The sequence below is a fragment of the Mesoplodon densirostris genome, chromosome 10 (assembly GCF_025265405.1).
Source record: "Mesoplodon densirostris isolate mMesDen1 chromosome 10, mMesDen1 primary haplotype, whole genome shotgun sequence".
NCBI lineage: Eukaryota > Metazoa > Chordata > Mammalia > Artiodactyla > Ziphiidae > Mesoplodon > Mesoplodon densirostris.
The window spans coordinates 71322598-71343408 of record NC_082670.1 but is presented as its reverse complement, the minus strand read 5'-3'; the positions used below and the strand labels follow the sequence as shown (position 1 = coordinate 71343408).

The following is a 20811-nucleotide window of genomic DNA, read 5'->3' as shown; positions in this document are numbered from 1 at the left end:
GGGCGTCTGTTCTTCGCTCAGACAGGACAGGGTTAAAGGAGCAGCCTCTTCGGGGACTCTGGCTCACTCAGGCCGGGCGGGAGGGAGGGGCACGGAGTGCGGGGCGAGCCTGCAGCGGCAGAGGTCGGCGTGACGTTGCACCAGCCCGAGGCGCGCCGTGCGCTCTCCCAGGGAAGCCGCCCCTGGATCCCGGGACCCCGGCAGTGGCAGGCTGCACAGGCTCCCGGAAGGGCGGCGTGGACAGTGTCCTGCGCTCACACACAGGCTTCCTGGCGGCGGCAGCAGCAGCCCCAGCGTCCCACGCCCGTCTCTGGGCTCCGCGCTTTCAGCCGCGACTCGCGCCCGTCTCTGGAGCTCCTTTACGCGGCGCTCTTAATCCCCTCTCCTCGCGCACCAGGAAACCAAGAGGGAAGAAAAAGTCTCCTGCCTCTTCGGCAGCTCCAGAGTTTTCCCGGACTCCCTCCCGGCTAGCTGTGGCACATTAGCCCCCCTCAGGCTGAGTTCTCGCCGCCAGTCCCAGTCCTCTCCCTGCGCTCTGACCGAAGCCCGAGCCTCAGCTCCAGCGCCGCTCGCCCTGGCGGGGGAGCAGACAAGCCTCTCGGGCCGGTGAGTGCCGCTCGGCACCGCTCCTCTGTGCGGGAATCTCTCTGCTTTGCCCTACCCAGGTATGTGGGGAGTTTCTTGCCTTTTGGGAGGTCTGGGGTCTTCTGCCAGCGTTCAGTAGGTGTTCTGTAGGAGTTGTTGCACGTGTAGCTGTATTTCTGGTGTATCTGTGGGGAGGAAGGTGATCTCCGCGTCTTACTCTTCCGCCATCTTACCCGGAAGTCACTGTTAGTAGTTTCTTAAGTCTAGAAGAGACTGCAGAAGCTATTGACACCTTGAATGGCATAAACTACTTGAAATCAGGTCAGTGTATTTGCAGAGGACAGTCTGCAAAATCTTTGAGAATTACTTACACTCTGGGAAATATGATTTATTGACTACATGGTATTTAGCTCCGTTTGTAAAAAAAATAATAATAATAATAATGAGCAGTAAGGTCCTGAAGTGGCAAGAGTATAAATTTCTTTTATGGTCTGCCTCCTGTTGAAGCATAGTAGAATCAGTTCTAAACTAATTATTTGGATATTTGGACAGGTTCATTTCTACGTGTGAGAGAATGAATTTTCTGTTGGTCAGGTTCTTTTTTAGTATCTTGGTACCAGCGCTATGGACCAGACATAATTCACATTCTCTGCCTTCAGGGACACTTTAAAGATTATAGAGCAACATTTTTCATTTTGGGGCTTATGGAGAATATGCCCTTTGTCATTAGTGAAAGAGCTTGTTCTTCAGTTGTTGGAAGTTTCCTTGTTGTCATCAGAAAACAGTTAGTGACCTCTTTATGTGCAAAGTGTATTAACTGGAGATCTGGGGATTTTGATGCAGCTATTTCTGTCCTTTCATTTATGATGGTTTTGACTGCAAGTGACAGAACATCCTAATGCGACTGGCTTAAAGCATAAAGGGAAATTTATTTTTGTTACACAACAGGATATCTAGTACTTTAGTGACAGCATCATGGGCCCTGATTGTTTCTTCCTGTTCTGTATGCTCAGCATGTTGGCCTTGTCTTAGGCAAGTATCTTTTAGAGTCACAAGGTGGCTGCAGTAGTCTCACATATCACGTGCAGACAGAATAATATCCTGAGGAAGAGGAGGTACCCCTCTCTCGTGTTAAGAGCAAGGTATATTTTCCCAGAGAATCCCTGGCCAACTTCTCCTCATCTCATTGGGAAGAAGAGAGTCACATGCTTTTTCCTAAATAAGCTCGTAAGAACTGAGGTACTGTTCAAGATTCTCCCTGAGCTAGAATGGAATTTCGCATTCCCTTGAGGTTTGGCTGCCTGAACAAGATTGGGACTCTATTAGGAAAGGAATAGTGGAGACAGACACCATCATCCATAGCCCTCTCAGTCCACGGTTTTTACAGCGGGCCTTGGTGGATACCAGACTTCAGGAACGACCTCTGGTTGTTTATCAAAAAGTCAGAGCTTTTGCTATTTCCAGAACTTTCAAGGCTGGGCAGTAGGTGAGTCAAGCCCAAGCCCTTCACCTACGTCGGCATATCCCACAGGGTTGGCAGTGGGCATGTCTTCATGAGGAAACTTGAAGTTTCTTACTTCAAGTGACATACAAGGCTCCACACCTTGTAGGCCAGGGGTTGAGAGAGTTCTTCACAGAGGTTGAGAGAGTTCTGGGCACTTCCACTTTTTCAGGTTCCCAGTTTATTTAAAAAGAAATGCCAAATCAGAGCTATAGAAATGTGGTATATTTTACATGTTTACTTCTAAGAAAATATTTCAAACACAAAAATAGTACCATGACTTTATGTAGACATCAACGGGAAACAAAATATCAAAAGTCTACATCTGACTGGAGATTGAACTTCTTCCTTTCAGTCCTGTGGGGGCTGCAGAGGATGCCACGGATCTCTCAGAGTCCAGGGAATGGCCCTAATGTCCAACTCTTCTGGGGCACTTGGCACTGTTGACCCCTCTCCTAAACCAGATACGCACTGACCCAGGCTAGAAAGTCTGGCACCTTTTTGGTATCCCATCTGTGGTCAGAGGCAATCCCAGGGTGAAGAGGAGCCGGGGCAGGAGCCGATTGACATTGCTAACTAGAGTCCACTGCCACAGTGGGCACCTCTAGGAACCCTGAGATAAGCCTTCCGCAATTGCTTCCTGCCCCCACTTTCTGCCCTAAGCACTGCCACTGTGCTTTCATATTTTATTTTCATATTGTTGTGCTTTTACTCACTGTGGTCCTTTTCCTGGAATTATTTTAATTCATTCTAACAAACCTCATTTTGAGTACTACTGTGTGCCAGGAACTGCCTTGGATCCTAGATGGAGTTAAGAGAGAATGGTTTGGTGGTGGTGGTGACAGATGACAAAATAGATGACAGTACAGTGATTTATTGCTGCCTTAGAGTTGGCACAGGGTGCCGTAGGAGTCGCAGAGGTGTTCATCGAACTCTTGTTTCAAGAGAATGGAGTCTCAAAAAACTCCCTGGGGCAGGGAGTTGCCTTATCCTATCCTGAAGGAGGACTAAAAAATGAATAGCTTTAAAGTGGTGCTGATCTGTTTGTGGGAGTGGGAATGGAGAATAATTTATTTTTGTTGATAGTGGTGAAATAGAACATAGTTTCCTGGGCAGCTTTGGATTAAGAAAATTTTGCAGTTTTGCAACAGTGTTCTTGTATAGCTCATTTTGCCCATAATTATGAGGTTCAGAAAAAAAATAGTTTATTAGCTCTTGCATATAAAACCATATTTCTGCTCTATATTTTCTTTTTCTTTTTTAGTCTTGATCTTTCAGATGTTGTCTTGCCTACTACATTCCTTTTTAATTTTTAAAAAAATTTTATTGAAGTATAGTTTATTTACAATGTTGTGTTAATTTTTTCTGTACAGCCAAGTGACTCAGTTATACATATATATATGTTCTTTTTCATGTTCTTTTCCATTATGGTTTATCACAGGATATTGAATATAGTGCCCTGTGCTGTACAGTAAGACCTTGTTTATCTGTTCTATATATAATAGTTTGCCTCTGCTAATCCCAAACTCCCAATCCTTCCCTCCCCGACTCCCGCTACCTACTACATTCCTAGTTTTTAAAATGTATTCAGTATTAAGTTGCCCACTATATTAACGTTCTTGAGAGAAGACTGACATTAAAAGGAGGTTATTTAAGTACAAAGAGCTTTTCTTTGTCCCTAGAGTCAAACAGAAAGGGAAGCTATGTAGTGCTAGACCTGGTCATAAATTGATGGCCATAGATTTAAAGTAGAAGAAATATGAAGCCTGAATTCCTTTCAGAAAAGCAAAACATTTTTTAAAAATATTTATTTATTTATTTTGGCTGTGCCAGGTCTTATTTGTGGCACGTGGGATCTTCGTTGCAGCATGTTTTTTCGTTGTGGCATGCAGGATCTTTTAGTTGTGGCATGAGGGCTCTTAGTTGCGGCATGCAGACATCTTAGTTGCGGCACATGGTCTTCTTAGTTCCGGCATGTGAACTCTTAGTTGCAGCATGCATGTGGGATCTAGTTCCCCCGCCAGGAATCAAACCCAGGCCCCCTGCATTGGGAGCATGGAGTCTTACCCACTGGACCACCAGGAAGTCCCAAAACAAAACCTTTTTATGCTTCTGCAACTCAGGAAGGAATGGCTTCCCCTGTCTGGTCCTTGGCACCTTCAGCAGAAAAGTTGGGAATCTAGAGTGACCTGATTTCTCAGGCCTTTGAGAAAAAAACCCTTCCTTTGAGTCAGGGAGAGACCCTTACCAGTACTGAGTATTGTGAGAAATCCAAATAGAGTGAGTTGGTGTTGCTTTCTGTTTTTTTCTTGAGCTCTTAACTGAATGTGAAGTAAACAGGGATAGTTGGCTTCCTGATGGCTATAACATACTGTAGCTCTAAAATCAAATCCTTTAGAGAACTTAGAAGGGATCTGAGAACTAGGAAAGGAAGAGAATAAGGGCTTCTGTGCATAAAAAGACAGATGGATGGAGGAGACCAAAATTACATCATTCAACAGAAATTGACTCAGCTACCTCTCATGCATCAGGCAGTGTTGTACATACTGGGGAACACATAGCAGGGAACAAGACAGAATCCCTGTTTTTCCTCAGGAGTGGATATTCTGTGAACTCCAGGGAAACTGTAGCTTGCCTGGTGTTTTGATTCCCTCTTTTCCTCTCTTCCCTCTGTTAGGAGAGAAGAATAAACTGAACAGACTCTGACCGTTGGTTTTCAGCTCGCCAGGACCTTCTACCTAGCTCTCCTTTCGTGGCTCATGTGCTGCATCCTCTGCTTTCAGTGTGCAACTGGCCCCCAACGCAATGTGTGTTTGTCAAACCATGGAAGTGGGGCAGTATGGCAAGAACGCAAGTCGGGCCGGAGACCGGGGAGTCCTCCTAGAGCCCTTCATCCACCAGGTGGGCGGACACAGCAGCATGATGCGCTACGACGACCACACTGTGTGCAAGCCCCTCATCTCCCGGGAGCAGCGCTTCTACGAGTCCCTCCCTCCCGAAATGAAGGAGTTCACCCCTGAGTACAAAGGTCAGTCACTGGCCAGTTTGGAGATGGCAGCAGCTTATAGGCCCTCAGCTCAGTTTTCCTTGTTCTGATGGCCATGTGGTGTGATTGTAGGTCTCTGTTGTCTCAAAGCAGCAGAGTCACTTTGTTAAGCAAAATTTGAAGCTGAAAGCATCAGCAAGGTCTTTAGATCTTGAAAATTGAATTCATTGATAGGTAAACCTGAGAAGAATTCACAGCATTAAGTCCCATTGGTGAAGAGCACGCTGTTGTCAAGGAGGTTTCCCTGTTTGCTGGAATGGTCTAGGAGAGAAGGGGCAGCACTTATCTGGTCCCAGAGGAGGAAGATTTGGATGCTTTCCAGGCTAAGGCGATGAGACAGCTGTCGAGGAGGCTCTGTGGAGCTTGTGTATGTATGTGCTGGGGGATGAATTGATGGTAAGAAATCTACAGAAGGACTGGGGCCTGGAGGGTCCTAACTTTTAAAGGAAAAATAATCTGTTTTAAAATGTAAATTAACTTTATAGACTAGAACCCCGTGAATATATACCAGAATTTAAGGTACTTGATTTTCAAATCTGATTTTTGTCGCTATGTTTATATATTTTTATGATTGTCCCTCATGTGTAAGTTAAGTTTTTTGTGTTCTGTTTTTTGTTTTGTTTTGGCTGTGCCACATGGCTTGCGGGATCTTAGTTCCCTGACGGGGAATTGAACCCAGGCCACTGAAGTAAAAGCACCGAGTTCTAACCACTGGACTGCCAGGGAATTCCCTGTGTTCTGGGTTTTTTTGTTTGTTTGTTTGTTTTAATTTATTTATTTTTGGTTGCATTGGGTCTTTGTTGCTGTGCGCAGGCTTTCTCTAGTTGCGGCGAGCAGGGGCTACTCTTCGTTGCACTGCGTGGGCTTCTCGTTGTGGTGGCTTCTCTTGTTGCTGAGTACGGGCTCTAGGTGCATGGGCTTCAGTAGTTGTGGCGTGCGGGCTTCAGTAGTTGTGGCTCACGGGCTATAGAGCGCAGGCTCAGTAGTTGTGGCTCAAGGGTTCTAGAGCGCAGGCTCAGTAGTTGTGGCGCACGGGCTTAGTTGCTCCGTGGCATGTGGGATCCTCCGGGACCAGGGCTCGAACCTGTGTCCCCCATGTTGGCCAAGCGGATTCTAAACCACTACCACTACCAGGGAAGCCCCTGTGTTCTGTTTTTTAACTTTTCCAAAGCAGTATGAATTCAGTCATGTTTATACCACCCTTTACTTGGGGGATCCTCGATTTAGAAAAACCAATCCATATTGGTATTGACTTTTGTTTCCTTAAATCTTTAATTGTGGTGAAATATACATAACATAAACATTTTTTAAATTATTTATTTATTTTTGGCTTCATTGGGTCTTCGTTGCTGTGCACGAGTTTCCTCTAGTTGCAGTGAGCGGGGGCTACTCTTTGTTGCGTTGCGCAGGCTTCGCATTGTGGTGGCTTCTCTTGTTGCGGAGCACGGACTGTAGGTGCACAGGCTTCAGTAGTTGTAGTGCACAGACTCTAGATTGCAGGCTCAGTAGGTGTGGCGCACGGGCTTAGTTGCTCCGCAGCATGTGGAATCGTCCCGGACCAGGGCTTGAACCCATGTCCCCTGCACTGGCAGGTGGATTCTTTTTTTTTTTTTGCGGTACGTGGGCCTTTCACTGTTGTGGCCTCTCCCGTTGTGGAACACAGTCTCCGGACAAGCAGGCTCAGCGGCCATGGCTCACGGGCCCAGCCGCTCCGCGGCATGTGGGATCTTCCCGGACTGGGGCACGAACCCGTGTCCCCTGCATCGGCAGGCGGACTCTCAATCACTGCACCACCAGGGAAGCCCCGACAGGTGGATTCTTAACCACTGCACCATCAGGAAAGTCCACATAACATAAAATTTAACTTTTTTTTTTAAAGTGGATGCACCTTGTCTTTTTTTTAATTGAAGTATAATTGATTTACAATGTTTGTTCATTTCTGCTGTACAGCAAAATTTACCATTTTTAAGTGTATAATTTAGCGGCATTAAATACATTCACAGTGCTATATACCATTACTATTTATCTGTTTCCAGAACTTTTACATCATCTCAAAATCTCTATACCCATTAAATAACTCCCCATTTCCCTCTCACCTGAACCCCTGGTACCCTCTAATCTACTTTCTGTCTCTACAAATTTGCTTATTGTAGATATTTCATACAAGTGGAATCATATAACGTTTCTCCTTTGGGTCTGGCTTATTTCACTTAGGATAATGTTTTCAAGGTTCAACCCACCTTGTAGCATGTGTCAGAACTTCATTTGTTTTTATGGCTGAATACTATTCCAGTGTAAATATATGCCACATTTTGTTTATCCGTTCATCTGTTGATGGACACTTGGGTTGTTTCCACCTTTTGGCTATTGTGAATAATGCTTCTGTGAGTATTTATCTGAGTCTCTGTTTCCAATTCTTTTGAGTATATAGGAGTGGAATTGCTGAATCACATGGTAATTCTGTGTTTAACTTTTTTGAGGAACTATCGAACTGTTTTCCATAGTGGCTGTACCATTTGACATTCTTCCCAACAGTGTTCCTATTTCTCCACATCCTTACAAACCCTTATTTTCCATTAAAAAAAAAATTATAGCCACCCTAGTAGGTGTGAAGTGGTGTCTCATTGTTTTGTTTTGATATGCATTTTCTTTTTTTTTTTTTTTTTTGCGGTATGCGGGCCTCTCACTGCTGTGGCCTCTCCCGCCGCGGAGCACAGGCTCCGGACGCGCAGGCTCAGCGGCCACGGCTCACGGGCCCAGCCGCTCCGCGGCACATGGGATCCTCCCGGACCGGGGCACAAACCCGTATCCCCTGCATCGGCAGGCGGACTCTCAACCACTGCGCCACCAGGGAGGCCCTGATATGCATTTTCTTAATGATTAATGAATGATGTTGATGTGCCATTGGCCATTTGTGTATCTTCTCTGGAGAAATATCTGTTCAAGTCCTTTGTGCAGTTTTGAATTATATGGTTTGTTATTATTTTCAAAACAGAATCAGAATAATATTGAATTTGGAGGAATAAATATTCTAAGGCTGCAAAACGAGAGAGAAGCCAGAATCACACACACTGCTGTCCCTAAGTGGCTAAGAAACAACAGTTATAAATGCTTTATAAATGTCGCTTTAGCCACCTACTCATCCACATTCAACACATCCATGGCCAAATATTCTGCTATAAATATGCCAAAACCAGAAAGAGAAGTACAAGCCCTGTTAACTCATGGAGTTCTTCTGATGCTCAGGGAAAAAATACCCCTTAAAATGGAGTTGAGCCCCTGGCTCCAAAGAAATGTTTTCTAAATCACAACCACCAGAATTGGGACAAGTTAGAATTTCAAGGTGCCACCCAGGGAAGGATTGTCAGTCATATATTGGTTCAGTTTTTCCCCCAACCTTCTCTCAGACTGGGGAACCAGAAGTCTTTAAAAGCCATAGCAAATCCTTAGTATCTACCTGATTTTTTTTTCCTCAGGCTGTATTTTCACTAGGGAAGAATAAATACACTTTCTCAAAAATACAATTAAACTAAAATTGATCTCTTCTTTTTAAGTCAAATGAAGTCCAGTTTATTCAGAGAAAATGGAAGATATGATGGGTCCAATTCATGTATTTCAAAGACTGATACCATAGGGTTTTTACCTTTTTTTGTTTTGTTTTTGGCTGCACCACGTGGCATGTGGGATCTTGGTTCCCTGACCAGGGATCAAACCCGTGCCACCTGCAGTGGAAGCATGGAATCTTAACCACAAGACTGCCAGGGAAGTCATTTACTTTTTATTTTGAAATAAATTTAAAATCACAGAAAAGTTGCAAAAATAATAAGAGCTCCTCTAATGGTCCCATGATGCTGATGTACCAAGTAAAGTCCTGTCACTGTATGGCTCACCTCTCTGTGTAGATGCACATACTGGCTCCCCAGTGTGCATGGCAGGACCATCAGCCCCGTGCTAGATGCAGGAAGAGTCTTCAACCTCTTGAGTTCCGCCAAGATACTTTATTTTTTCCACCAAGGTGATATTCTAAAGTACCTGTATGAATTGAAAGCTGCAGTCAATGGTCTCTCCAAGATGATTCAGATGCCAGATGTGGATTTGGATATTAGCAACATAATCCAAGTTGATGAACTCACTGCTTTAGCTACCAATGCATTGGGCTTAAATTCAGTGTTTGGAAGAGACTACAGGTCACTGAAAGACATCTAGATCAACACAAACCCAGCCTCCCCTCCCTTCCTCTCTCTATGCTTGTGTTGCACTGGCTGCTCTGTGACCACTAGAGTCCTCTCTACTGTTCACACACATTCAGCAGTCAAGAGCACGCCAGAAAACCTTCTTAAGTGCTGGGTTTTACTCTTAATTTGGAAGAATGTGCTAAAGGCTCAGATGAAGTTCGGTATCCAAATGATGTATCCCGTTGAAGGAGAAGGGAACATGCACATTTTCTGTTTTCTGTTTGGCCAGAAGCATAATGCTGTAAGTTTAACCCTTATAGATAGCTGGGTAGATAGAGCTATTTTTCAGCTAGAAGAGGGAAGCCACTGTGTTCTGCTCCATGAATTCAGCTTTTGGGAAGAGCTCCTGGCTTCTTGGGAATGGACTCACTGTGGCAGAAATTGTGCTGTGGTCTGTTCTCCAGCAGACAGGAGGCTGCAGTGTGATGGTGCCAGCCAATGTGCAGAAGTGGATGAGGGCCTGTGAAAACCTGGCCCTTTTTAACACTGCCCTTAAGTTCCTTAAGTGAACTTCAGTACCTGATTTTAAAGGGTTTAGATTTTAAGTATGATGCTGTTTCATGCCGATTATTAGTAAAGGGACTTATACTAAAATCAGAGTCTTTACTTAGGCTGGTTGTCTAGTATCAATAAGCAAAAGCATCATTAAAAAATACATAACCGTAGTATAATTTATAATTACCAAAGCCAGGAAAGGAACATTGGTATAATACTATTAACTAATCCGTACATTTTATTCAAATTTTGGCTGTTTTTCCACTTATAAATTTATTTATTTATTTTTGGCTGCATTGAGTCTTCATTGCTGTGCACGGGCTTTCTCTAGTTGTGGCGAGTGGGGGCTACTCTTCATTGCGGTGTGCGGGCTTCTCATTGCAGTGGCTTCTCTTGTTGTGGAGCATGGGCTCTAGGTGCGCAGGCTTCAGTAGTGTGGCATGTGGGCTCAGCAGTTACGGTTCGTGGGCTCTAAAGTACAGGCTCAGTAGTTGTAGCACATGGGCTTAGTTGCTCTGCGGCATGTGGGATCTTCCCGGACCAGGGCTCGAACCCATGTCCCCTGCATTGGCAGGCAGGTTCTTAACCACTGCGCCAGCAGGGAAGCTCCCCCCATCATTTTTGACTATTGCTTTACTTACAGTTACTGAAAGATCTTCCAGGCTTGTCTTGTATTTTTCCTGTCCCAATTCAGGAACCAAATACTTCTGCAGCAAGCTCTTCTTCCTTTTAGGAATGGTATTTAGAAAAAACAAGACCTTGGTGCTAGATGTTCTGATTGCTACTGGAATATCTTTGCATTTAGCCCCTTTGAATACACAGGTTTAGAAAATACATGTATTAATACTAACCCACAATTACACATCTATTTCTTTATTGCCAGAAGTACAGGTATTTTTAAAATTCAGCTAAGGAAAAATGCCAGTAATATTCTATATTATGGCAGTAGGTTTGAAGAGGGATTTTCATTTATTTAGTATGACCAGCGGTAGTTATCAAGTGTTGCTTCTTTTTTAAAAAAATATTTTATTTCATTTCATTCCATTCCATTCCATTCCATTCCATTTCAGTTTGTTGGGTCTTCGTTGCTGCGTGTGGGCCTTCTCTAGTTGCAGCCAGCAGGGGCTACTCTTCGTTGCAGTGCATAGGTTTCTCATTGTGGTGGCCTCTCTTGTTGCGGAGCATGAGCTCTAGGCACGCAGGCTTCAGTAGTTGTGGCACATGGGCTCTGTAGTTGTGGCTCACGGACTCTAGAGCTCAGGCTCAGCAGCTGTGGTGCACGGGCTTAGTTGCTCTGCAGCATGTGGGATCTTCCCGGACCAGGGATCAAACCCATGTCCCCTGCATTGGACTCCTAACCACTGCTCCACCAGGGAAATCCCAAGTGTTACTTCTTTTTTTTTTTCTTTTTTTGCGGTATGCGGGCCTCTCACTGTTGTGGCCTCTCCCGTTGCGGAGCACAGGCTCCAGACGTGCAGGCTCAGCGGCCATGGCTCACGGGCCCAGCCACTCCACAGCATGTGGGATCTTCCCGGACCGGGGCACGAACCCGTGTTCCCTGCATTGGCAGGCGGACTCTCAAACACTGCACTACCAGGGAAGCCCCTCAAGTGTTACTTCTTAATAGTACTAAATATGAGGTTCTAGGCTTCTATATAGTTATTCAAAACTTTGCCTCATTCATTTTTCAGTTACCAGTACTTACTGAGCATCTACTAGATGCCAGGCCCTGTGCTCATTAGCGTAAAAGACAAAAAAGGCCCATACCTTTATAGAGCTTACACGCTAGTGTGAGAAATAAAGAATAAACAAATTATAGACAAAACAGTTATAGATTGTGATAAGTACTTTGAATAAAATAAGTCAGGTTCTGTAATTGAAAATAATAAAGCTTCCAAAACAGAGCACTTGATATAGAATGATCAGGGAAGGAGTGTCTGGGGAGACTTAAAGGACTGAAGGATGAGGAGCAGCTGTGGGCAAAGGACAATGGAAAGAACATTCCAAGCTTCCACTCATAAACAAAAGCCCTGAGGTAAAAAACAACAACTAGTTTTAAGAACTAGTCTACCTCTTTTTGCCAGTTAAGAGTTAAGAAACAAAAGCAATTATACTCCAATAAAGATGTTTAAAAAAAAGTTAAGAAGCAACCCTATTCATAAATGGTCAAAGGAATTGAATAAACATTTTTCCAGAATAGATACACAAATGGCCAATAAGTACATGAAAAGGTAATCAGCATCATTAGTCATTAGGGAAATGAAAATCTAAACCACAATAGAGAGTACTCACAACCGGTGGATGGCTATTAAAAAGAGAGAAAACTAACACAACATTGTAAAGCAACTATATTCCAATAAAAATTAATTTGAATAAATAAAAATACATTAAAAGAAAGAAGGAAAAGAAAGGAAGGAAGACAGGAAGGAAGAAAGAAAGAGTGGCAAAGATATGGAGAAATAGGAACATTGCTGGTAGGAATGTCAAATGGTACAGCCACTATGGAAAAACAGTTTGACAGTTCCTCAAAAAGTTAAACACAGAACTACCATATGATTCAGCAGTTCCACTCCTAGGTATATACTCAAAAGAATTGGAAATAGAGACTCAAACAGATACTTGTAATACTCACCGAAGCATTATTTACAATAGCCAAAAGGTGGAAACAACCCAAGTGTTTGATTGGGTTGAACAGATGAACGGATAAACAAAATGTGGCATATATTTACACTGGAATAGTATTCAGCCATAAAAACAAATGAAGTTCTGACACATGCTACAAGGTGGATGAACCTTGAAAACATTATGCTAAGTGAAATAAGCCAGACCCCAAAGAACAAACATTACATGATTCCACTTGTACGAAATATCTATAGTAGGCAAATTTGTAGAGACAGAAAGTAGATTAGAGGGTACCAGGGGTTCAGGTGAGAGGGAAATGGGGAGTTATTTAATGGGTACAGAGATTTCGTTTGTGGTGATATCAAAGTTCTGGAAATAGATAACGAAAGTGGTTATACAACATTGTGAACGTACTTAATGCCACTGAATTTTACATTTAAAAATGGTTAAAATGACAAATTTATGTTAAATATGTTTTTACCACAATTTAAAAAAGTAAAGTGTATTAAAAATCCCCCAAAAACCTCTACCCAAATGTAATTCTCTGTGTTTAAGCCAATCTTAGAAATGCCAAGAAAATTAGGGCTTATATCAAATGAAGTAAAGGACCATTGATTTTCATTTTCCTACCTGAATTCTTTCTAGGTGTGAGTAATGAGGTTAAAAAAAAAATCAGGATAAAAAAATATATATTTTTTAAACTAGTGGTAGGTTGCATGGCTCATTTAATTACCAGATCTTACCCACTCATGGAAGGCTCTTCTTCCTGTTCTACCCATAGCATAACCATTTCTCCCTTCATCAGTTATGATGCTCTGTGTCAAGGTGCTCAGTGGTATGTGCCTGCAGAGAATTAAAGGTTTCCATTATAGCTTTAGATGGCCCTGCAAGACAAAAAGAAATTTTAAAGGAGGGAATGATACATTTGAGTATATAAAATTAAAAAGTTTTATCAAAATACACTTCTAAAGAAAATTAAGAGCTATTTACATCACGTAAAACTGACCGAGGATTTGTTTCTAGAATGTGTGTGTGTGTGTATGCAATTCAAAGTCAATAGGAAAAAAGACAATTCAGTAGGAAAATGAGCAAAAATCAAGAAAATCAATGAAAACTGAAGACCAAAGGCTAGGATAAATCTCTAGCCAGACTGATTAGGAAAAAGAAAAGACATAAATTTCCAATATCAGAAATGACAGATGTGGGACTTCCCTGGCAGTCCAGTGATGAAAACTTCACCTTCCAATGCAGGGGATGTGGGTTCGATCCCTGGTTGGGGACCTAAGATCCCACACGCTTCATGTAGAAGCAATATTGTAACAAATTCAATAAAGACTTTAAAAATGGTCCACATCAAAAAAGAAATCTTAAAAAAAAGACAGATGTGTCATCACTACAGTTTCTACCAATATTTAAAAAAATAAAAATATTATGAACAACTTTATGCCAGTAAATTCTACAACTTAGATGAAATAGACAATTTATTGCAACACACAAACTATGAAAACTCACTCAAGAAGAAATGAATAATCTGAATAGCCCTATGTAGTAAACAAATTGAAATTGGAATTTAAAGCATTCTAGCAAAGAAAACTCCAGGCCCACACAACTTCACTGGTGAATTCTACCAAATATTTAAGAAATACTACACAAACTCTTCCAAAAAGTTGAAGCAGGAATACATCTCTACTCATTCTATAAGGCCATTACAAGAAAATTAATGTCCTAGATGAACCTAAATTTAAAAAATTTGAACAAGATTTTAGCAGATTGAATCCAAGAATATATTAAAAGGACAGTATGTCGTGACCAAGTAGGGTTTACCATAGGAGTAATGCAGGGTAGGTTTAACATTCAAAAGTTAATGTAATTGACCATATCAATAAACTAAAAAAAGAAAAATCATATGATTATCTCAGTAAATGCAGAAACAGTACTTGACAGTATCCAACATACATTCTTTTTTTAAATTTATTTTACTGAAGTATAGTTTATTTACAATGCTGTGTTAATTTCTGCTGTACAGCAGAGTGATTCAGTTATACATATATGTACATTCTTTTTCATATTCTTTTCCATTATGATTTATCACAGGATATTGAATATAGTTCCCTGTGCTATACAGTAGGACCTTGTTATTTAATCATTCTATATATAATAGTTTGCATCTGCTAATCCCGAACTCCCAATCCATCCCTCCCCCCCCCACCCCCACAAGTCTGTTCTCTATGTGTGTGAGTCTGTTTCTGTTTCGTATTGTAGGAAAGTTCGTGTCATATTTTAGATTCCACATGTAAGTGATATCATATGGTATTTGTCTTTCTGACTTACGTCACTTAGTATAACAGTCTCTAGGTCCATCAGTATTACTGCAAATGGCATTATTTCATTCTTTTTTTTTTTTTTTTTCTTTTTTTTGCGGTATGTGGGCCTCTCACTGTTGTGGCCTCTCCCGTTGCGGAGCACAGGCTCCGGATGCGCAGGCCCAGCAGCCATGGCTCACGGGCCCAGCCGCTCCGCGGCATATGGGATCCTCCCAGACCAGGGCACGAACCCGTATCCCCTGCATCGGCAGGCGGACTCTCAACCACTGCGCCACCAGGGAAGCCCTCATTCTTTTTTATGGCTGAGTAATAGTCCGTTGTCTATATGTACCACATCTTTATCCATTCATCCGTTGATGGACATTTAGGTTGTTTCCATGTCTTGGCTATTGTGAATAGTGCTGCTGTGAACATAGGGGTGCATGCGTCTTTTTGAATTACAGTTTTGTCCAGATATATGCCCAGGAGTGGGATTGCTGAATCATCTGGCAACTCTAGTTTTTTGAAGAACCTCCATACTGTTCTCCATAGTAGCTGCACCAATTTACATTACCAGCAACAATGTAGGAGGGTTCCCTTTTCTCCACACCCTGTCCAGCATTTGTTATTTGTACATTTTTTAATGATGGCCATTCTGACTGGTGTGAGGTGGTACCTCGTTGTAGTTTTGATTTACATTTCTCTAATAATTAGCCATGTTGAGCATCTTTTCATGTACCTGTTGGCCATCTGTATCAACATCCATTCTTGATAAAACAACAAGAGTAACAAAACTCTTAGCAAAGTGGGTATGGAAAGAAAGTTTCTCAAACCTGATAGAAGGCATCTATGAAAACCTACAGCTAGCTTCCTACTCAGTGATGAGACAGTTGCTTTAACCCCTAAGATCAGGAACGAGACAAGAATGTCCATGCTCTCCATTTCTAGTTGACATATAACTTGGAGGTTCTGGCCAGCGCAGTTAGGCAAGAAAATGAAATAATAAAAGACATCCAGATTGGAAAGGAAGAAGTAAAACTGTCTTTATTTTCAGACAACGTAGAATTCTGTCTTCAGCCAAACTATTAGTCAAGTGTTGGAGTAGAATAAAGTCCTACAAAGGACTCGGAAAATTGACCTCCTGAACACTCTTTCTTAGGAAGTTACTTGAAGATGTATTCCACTCAAATAAGGAGGAAACCAAGAAAGAGGGGAAAAGGAGAGGACATAGAAGGAACAATTCTCACTCTGGTTACCTGCAGCAAGGAGGGGCCCAGCATGGGAGCTGTGTGGCAGGCCTGGCGGACACTCTAGAGAGTACGAGGGGGAGCCCAGGAAACAAAGAATATTGTAGACCAGAGGGCATTCAAACTTGAACATAACTGAAGCTCTGGAAAAGACAAAGAGAAGAAGTTACAAAGGCAAAAACCTGTAGGAGAGGCAGTCATCTATGTAAGGAAGCCAGGACACAGTTGTGAAGCTCACTAAAGTGAGGTGTACATTTAAGCAATGTAATGAGAAGGTAAGAAAAAAGAATCTATTTCACCTTAATGTCTTAAGGATTTTTTTTCCTAAAAGGAGACCAAGGATTGGGGCAATGCCCTCCTGGAGAAGGAAATGGGCCAAAGAGAAGGATATTCTTGGTCTGGCATACTGACATATTCCTAAATGCTTCTCACTGATTCTCACATAATGCTGATATTGCCCACCAAGAGTGTAAAACGAGGAGTGTAGCTGACAGAGAGTTGGATATGGAAGTTAGATGAAGGGCAGCCTAGACCTTTTTAAGAACAAATAACAAAAAACTCCTTGATTTCTAGGTATTTTGTTTCAACTAGTTTGGTAATGATCCAGAAGAAATTATGAAAACCTGTTTGATAAAAATGGACACAACAAACTGTTTTGCATGAGTACAGCACGGAAAATAGGTGTTTCAACTTAGGAATGCTGGTGGTTTGGTGAGGCAGAAGTTCTGCCTGTTGAGCTTAGAGTAGCCTGATGTTCAGTGTCGGCAGAAGACATATTTTGGGGACTGTCTTTGAGAAGTCTTGATGTCTCTCTATGTGACATTGTCAGGCAGAAGGAAACCAGATCTAGAGGAGGACATAGGAAATGACAGCATCATAGAGCAGTTAAATAAGTAGAGGGTTAAATTATGTCAAGTGTAGATGTCACCTAGAAAATACAGTTCTTTTGAATGGTACAGAAGGCAATAGTTGAAAGTGAGAGGGTGGGCTTCCCTGGTGGCTCAGTGGTTACGAATCCGCCTGCCAATGCAGGGGGCATGGGTTCGAGCCCTGGTCCGGGAAGATCCCGCATGCCGCAGAGCAACTTAGCCCGTGCGCCACAACTACTGAGCCCGTGCTCTAGAGCCCGTGAGCCACGACTACTGAGCCCACATGTACAACTACTGAGCCCAAGCACCTAGAGCCTATGCTTCTCAACAAGAGAAGCCACAGTGATGAGAACCCCCACGCACCCCAATGAAGAGTAGTTGCTTGCCACAACTAGAGAAAGCCCGTGCGCAGCAACGAGGACCCAACGCAGCCAAAAATAAATAAATAAATAAATTTATTAAAAAGGAAAAAAAGAAAGTGAGAGGGTTAGACAAGAGAATGGGAAATATATATAGATTTATCCAAAATCAAAGGTAAATAGTGGACTTAGAATGGGGGATTAGTGGTTAGCTATGTTTTGGAAAGATGTCTGCTAGTCATTGTTCCTACAGTTGATTCAGGGCAGGTGATGTCAGTGGGCTGAGGGACAGCAAGTGCCAGCAGTCTGAACTGAAGGGACCCAATCTCTGTAGACATTTGTTGACTGGCTGCCTTTTTTTCTCCAACAGGAGTGGTATCAGTCTGCTTTGAGGGGGACAGTGATGGTTACATCAACTTGGTGGCCTACCCTTATGTGGAAAGTGAGACCGTGGAGCAGGATGACACACCAGAGCGGGAGCAACCTCGGCGTAAGCACTCTCGCCGGAGCCTGCACCGGTCAGGCAGTGGCAGTGACCACAGGGAGGAGAAAGCCAGCCTGTCCCTTGAAACCTCAGAGAGGTAAGGGGATGGTAAGCAGGACCGGTGGTTCATGTCTGGTCCTGATATACTCAGAATATCTCTAGAGTCCTGATACATCACGGGGAAGTAAGGCTCAAGGTTGGGGGAAGGTGGCTGATGTTCTTAGGCCACCCACATAGGTGCAGGCTGCCGCCTGTATGTCACATCACCCCAGTGATGTCTCCTCCTGAGTATGGCTGTAGCTAGTCAAGAGAGAATGAAGTTCCTTCAGCTTTTTGGAAACAAGGACACCCTTTTTTTCCAGCTGTGTTATGTCTCGCACCCCCAAGACAGAGGTGGAAATGCATTGGTCCACGATGAGGTTCCAGCTCCTTTCTCACCTGCAGGGTGTCAGAGCCCAAAGGCAATGAGTGGCATCCAGACTAGTGTTCCTTAAGGGTTTGGGTGTCAGATCTCTCTGAGACTCTGATATCAGCTATTAATCCTTTCCCTGAATCTGAAGTTCAGTTTATTGCATTGGAAATTGATTTTTCTTGTAGATTAGGAAAATAGTCTACAAAGAATTATTTTTCTTCATATATCATGCAAAAAAATGTGAACCCCGACAAGGGTGGCCATAATCAAAAGGATAGACAATAAAGGTTTTGATGAGGATATGGAGAAATTGGAACCCTCCTACACTGCTGATGGGAATGTAAAATAGTGCAGCCATTCTGGAAAACAATTAGGCAGTTTTTCAAAAAGTTAAACCTGGCAACTGCACTCTTAGGTATATGCCCAAGAGAATTGAAGAAATATATTCACACATAAAACTTGTACACAAATGTTTATAGCAGCATTATTCCTAATAGCCAAAAACTGGAAACAACCTGAGTGTCCATCAGTTGGTGAATGGATAAATTAAATGTGGTATATCTATAAAATAGAATATTACTCAGCAATAAAAAGGGATGGAGTACTGACACGTGATACAACATGGATGAACCTTGAAAACATTTATGTTAAATGAAAGAAACCAGTCACAGAAAACCACATATTATATGGTTCCATTTATATAAGATGTTCAGAATAGGCAAATCCATCGTTTCTGTCCAAGAGACAGAAGGCAAAGTCATTGGGTGCCAGGAACTGAGGGGGAGGGATAGATGGGAAGTGACTGCTAATGGTGATAAGGTCTGTTTTTGGGGTGATGAAAATTCCTAAAAATTAGATAGTGGTGATGTTTTATAACCTCATGAATATACTAAAAAAAAAAAACCCAAAAAACTGAATTGTAAAAAAAATAAAACTAATGTAAATAAAAAATGAGCGTTTTGAACCAAAGTGAAACTAAAATTGTATGATTAAATTACTTTATATATATTTAATATAACTCAAAAATAAGTTTCAGTGAGGGAATTCCCTGGCAGTCCAGTGGTTAGGACTCGGCACTTTCACAGCCGAGGGCCTGGGTTTGATCCCTCATCCAGGAACTAAGATCCTGCAAGCTGTGTGGCATGGCCAAAAAAAAAAAAAAAAAAATTCAGTGAATAGGATGCTCTGTGACTTGACCTAGAAGTTGGAATTGGGACTTTTCTTAGATGTGGCAGCACATAGTTTGTCTCTGACATCAGATCAGATCAGTTTAGCAGCACAGGCCGCACACCCTAGCTCCTTAGTACTTATGCCATTTACTCACTTTAATGGGCTCATGCATCTGGGCCCTGTGTCACCCCTCAGGAAGGTCTATGCGTGGCACATTAGACTTGATCCAGGCCTTCCCCACCCTGTGTAGTGAGACCCCAGAGGGTGACTTGTCTGAGCCCCTTAGCAATGGGTATGTTCTTCCTTCTTAGCCCCCAGGAGGCAAAGACTCCGAAGGTGGAGCTACACAGCCACTCGGACGTCCCTTTCCAGATGCTGGATGGCAACAGCGGTCTGAGTTCCGAGAAGATCAGCCACAACCCTTGGAGCCTGCGCTGTCACAAACAGCAGCTGAGCCGCATGCGCTCCGAGTCCAAGGACCGAAAGCTCTACAGTATCCTTGTTACTGCTTCTCCAGCAGTGCCTGCTACTGGGACCATGAGTCCTGTGTCAAGGCACCTACCAGTACCATGGCCAGCGCCCTCTCTGTTCAGGGGCTCATCTTTTGTTCTCATCTCCCTTTTCCATAGGCTCTTCTTCCCTCTTTGTCCTTCTTATTTTCATCAACATGTTGTTTTTTTCCTGCGTTTTGGGGCTGGTAAGACTGAAACTTAAACTTGGTAGTCTAGAAGAGTGCTGTCCAATAGAACTGTCTGTGTCAATGGAAGTATTCTGAATCTGTGCTGAAATTTGTGGTAGCCACTAGCCACACTGTAACTGAAATGTGGCTGCTGTGACTGAGTTACTGAATTTTTAATTTATTTAATTAATTAAAATCTAAATTTAAATCACCAGGCATAGATAGTGGCTACCATATTTATCAGTGCATGTCTAGAATTGGGGGGGAGGGGTGTGTGTGCGCGTGTGCATATGTACACGTGTACACGTGTGTATTTCTCCCCTCCCAAAAGATACTAATTAAAAAGTAATATGTTTGACTTTAGTATGTTTTTTCTAAAGATAAACACTATACCTGTGCAATATAAAACAGTTTTTTAAGATACCAAAGGTAAAAAAGTATTATGAAATAGGAATTCTTAAAATCATTTAGTGTTTTGAAGCAGTAGACAATAAATAAATCTTACTGAGAAACTGAGGGGAAGTATGCTGAGCGCTTCATATGTACTTACTCAATTTCCTAAGTCTTTTGAGGGAGGAACTGTTATGATTTCCGTTTACAGACAAGTAAATGGAAGCACAGGGTGGTTAAGTGTTGTGCTCAGAGCCAGTGAGTGGCCGAAGCAGGATCCAGTGCTCTCAGGCATTGTGAGATATTTCTGCAACCTTCTTTGAGTTTTACTGTCACTTGTTTATAGCTTATAGCAGGTGATGAGACTAGTGAAAAGCCATATTTAATGATTTTTTTATGTTATTCCTTAAAGAA

The 20811-nt window shown here is 42.5% G+C and overlaps 1 protein-coding gene and 1 pseudogene across 9 annotated transcripts in view; both read left to right on the top strand.

The window, feature by feature from the left end:
* IP6K1 (inositol hexakisphosphate kinase 1) overlaps positions 1-20811 on the top strand; it is an 81697-nt gene that overhangs the window by 55576 nt on the left and 5310 nt on the right. For 5 of the 9 annotated variants that reach the window (XM_060109834.1, XM_060109837.1, XM_060109838.1 and 2 more), the window contains 3 exons: positions 4764-5114; positions 17633-17843; positions 19640-19821. In XM_060109834.1, coding sequence (XP_059965817.1) covers positions 4892-5114; positions 17633-17843; positions 19640-19821 — 616 coding nt within the window. In that variant the 5' untranslated portion in view covers positions 4764-4891. The remainder of the gene's footprint in view (positions 1-4763; positions 5115-17632; positions 17844-19639; positions 19822-20811) is intronic. The other 4 variants (XM_060109836.1, XM_060109841.1, XM_060109843.1 and 1 more) reach the window with 2 other exon arrangements.
* LOC132497007 (aminoacyl tRNA synthase complex-interacting multifunctional protein 2-like) lies at positions 9147-9876 on the top strand (annotated as a pseudogene).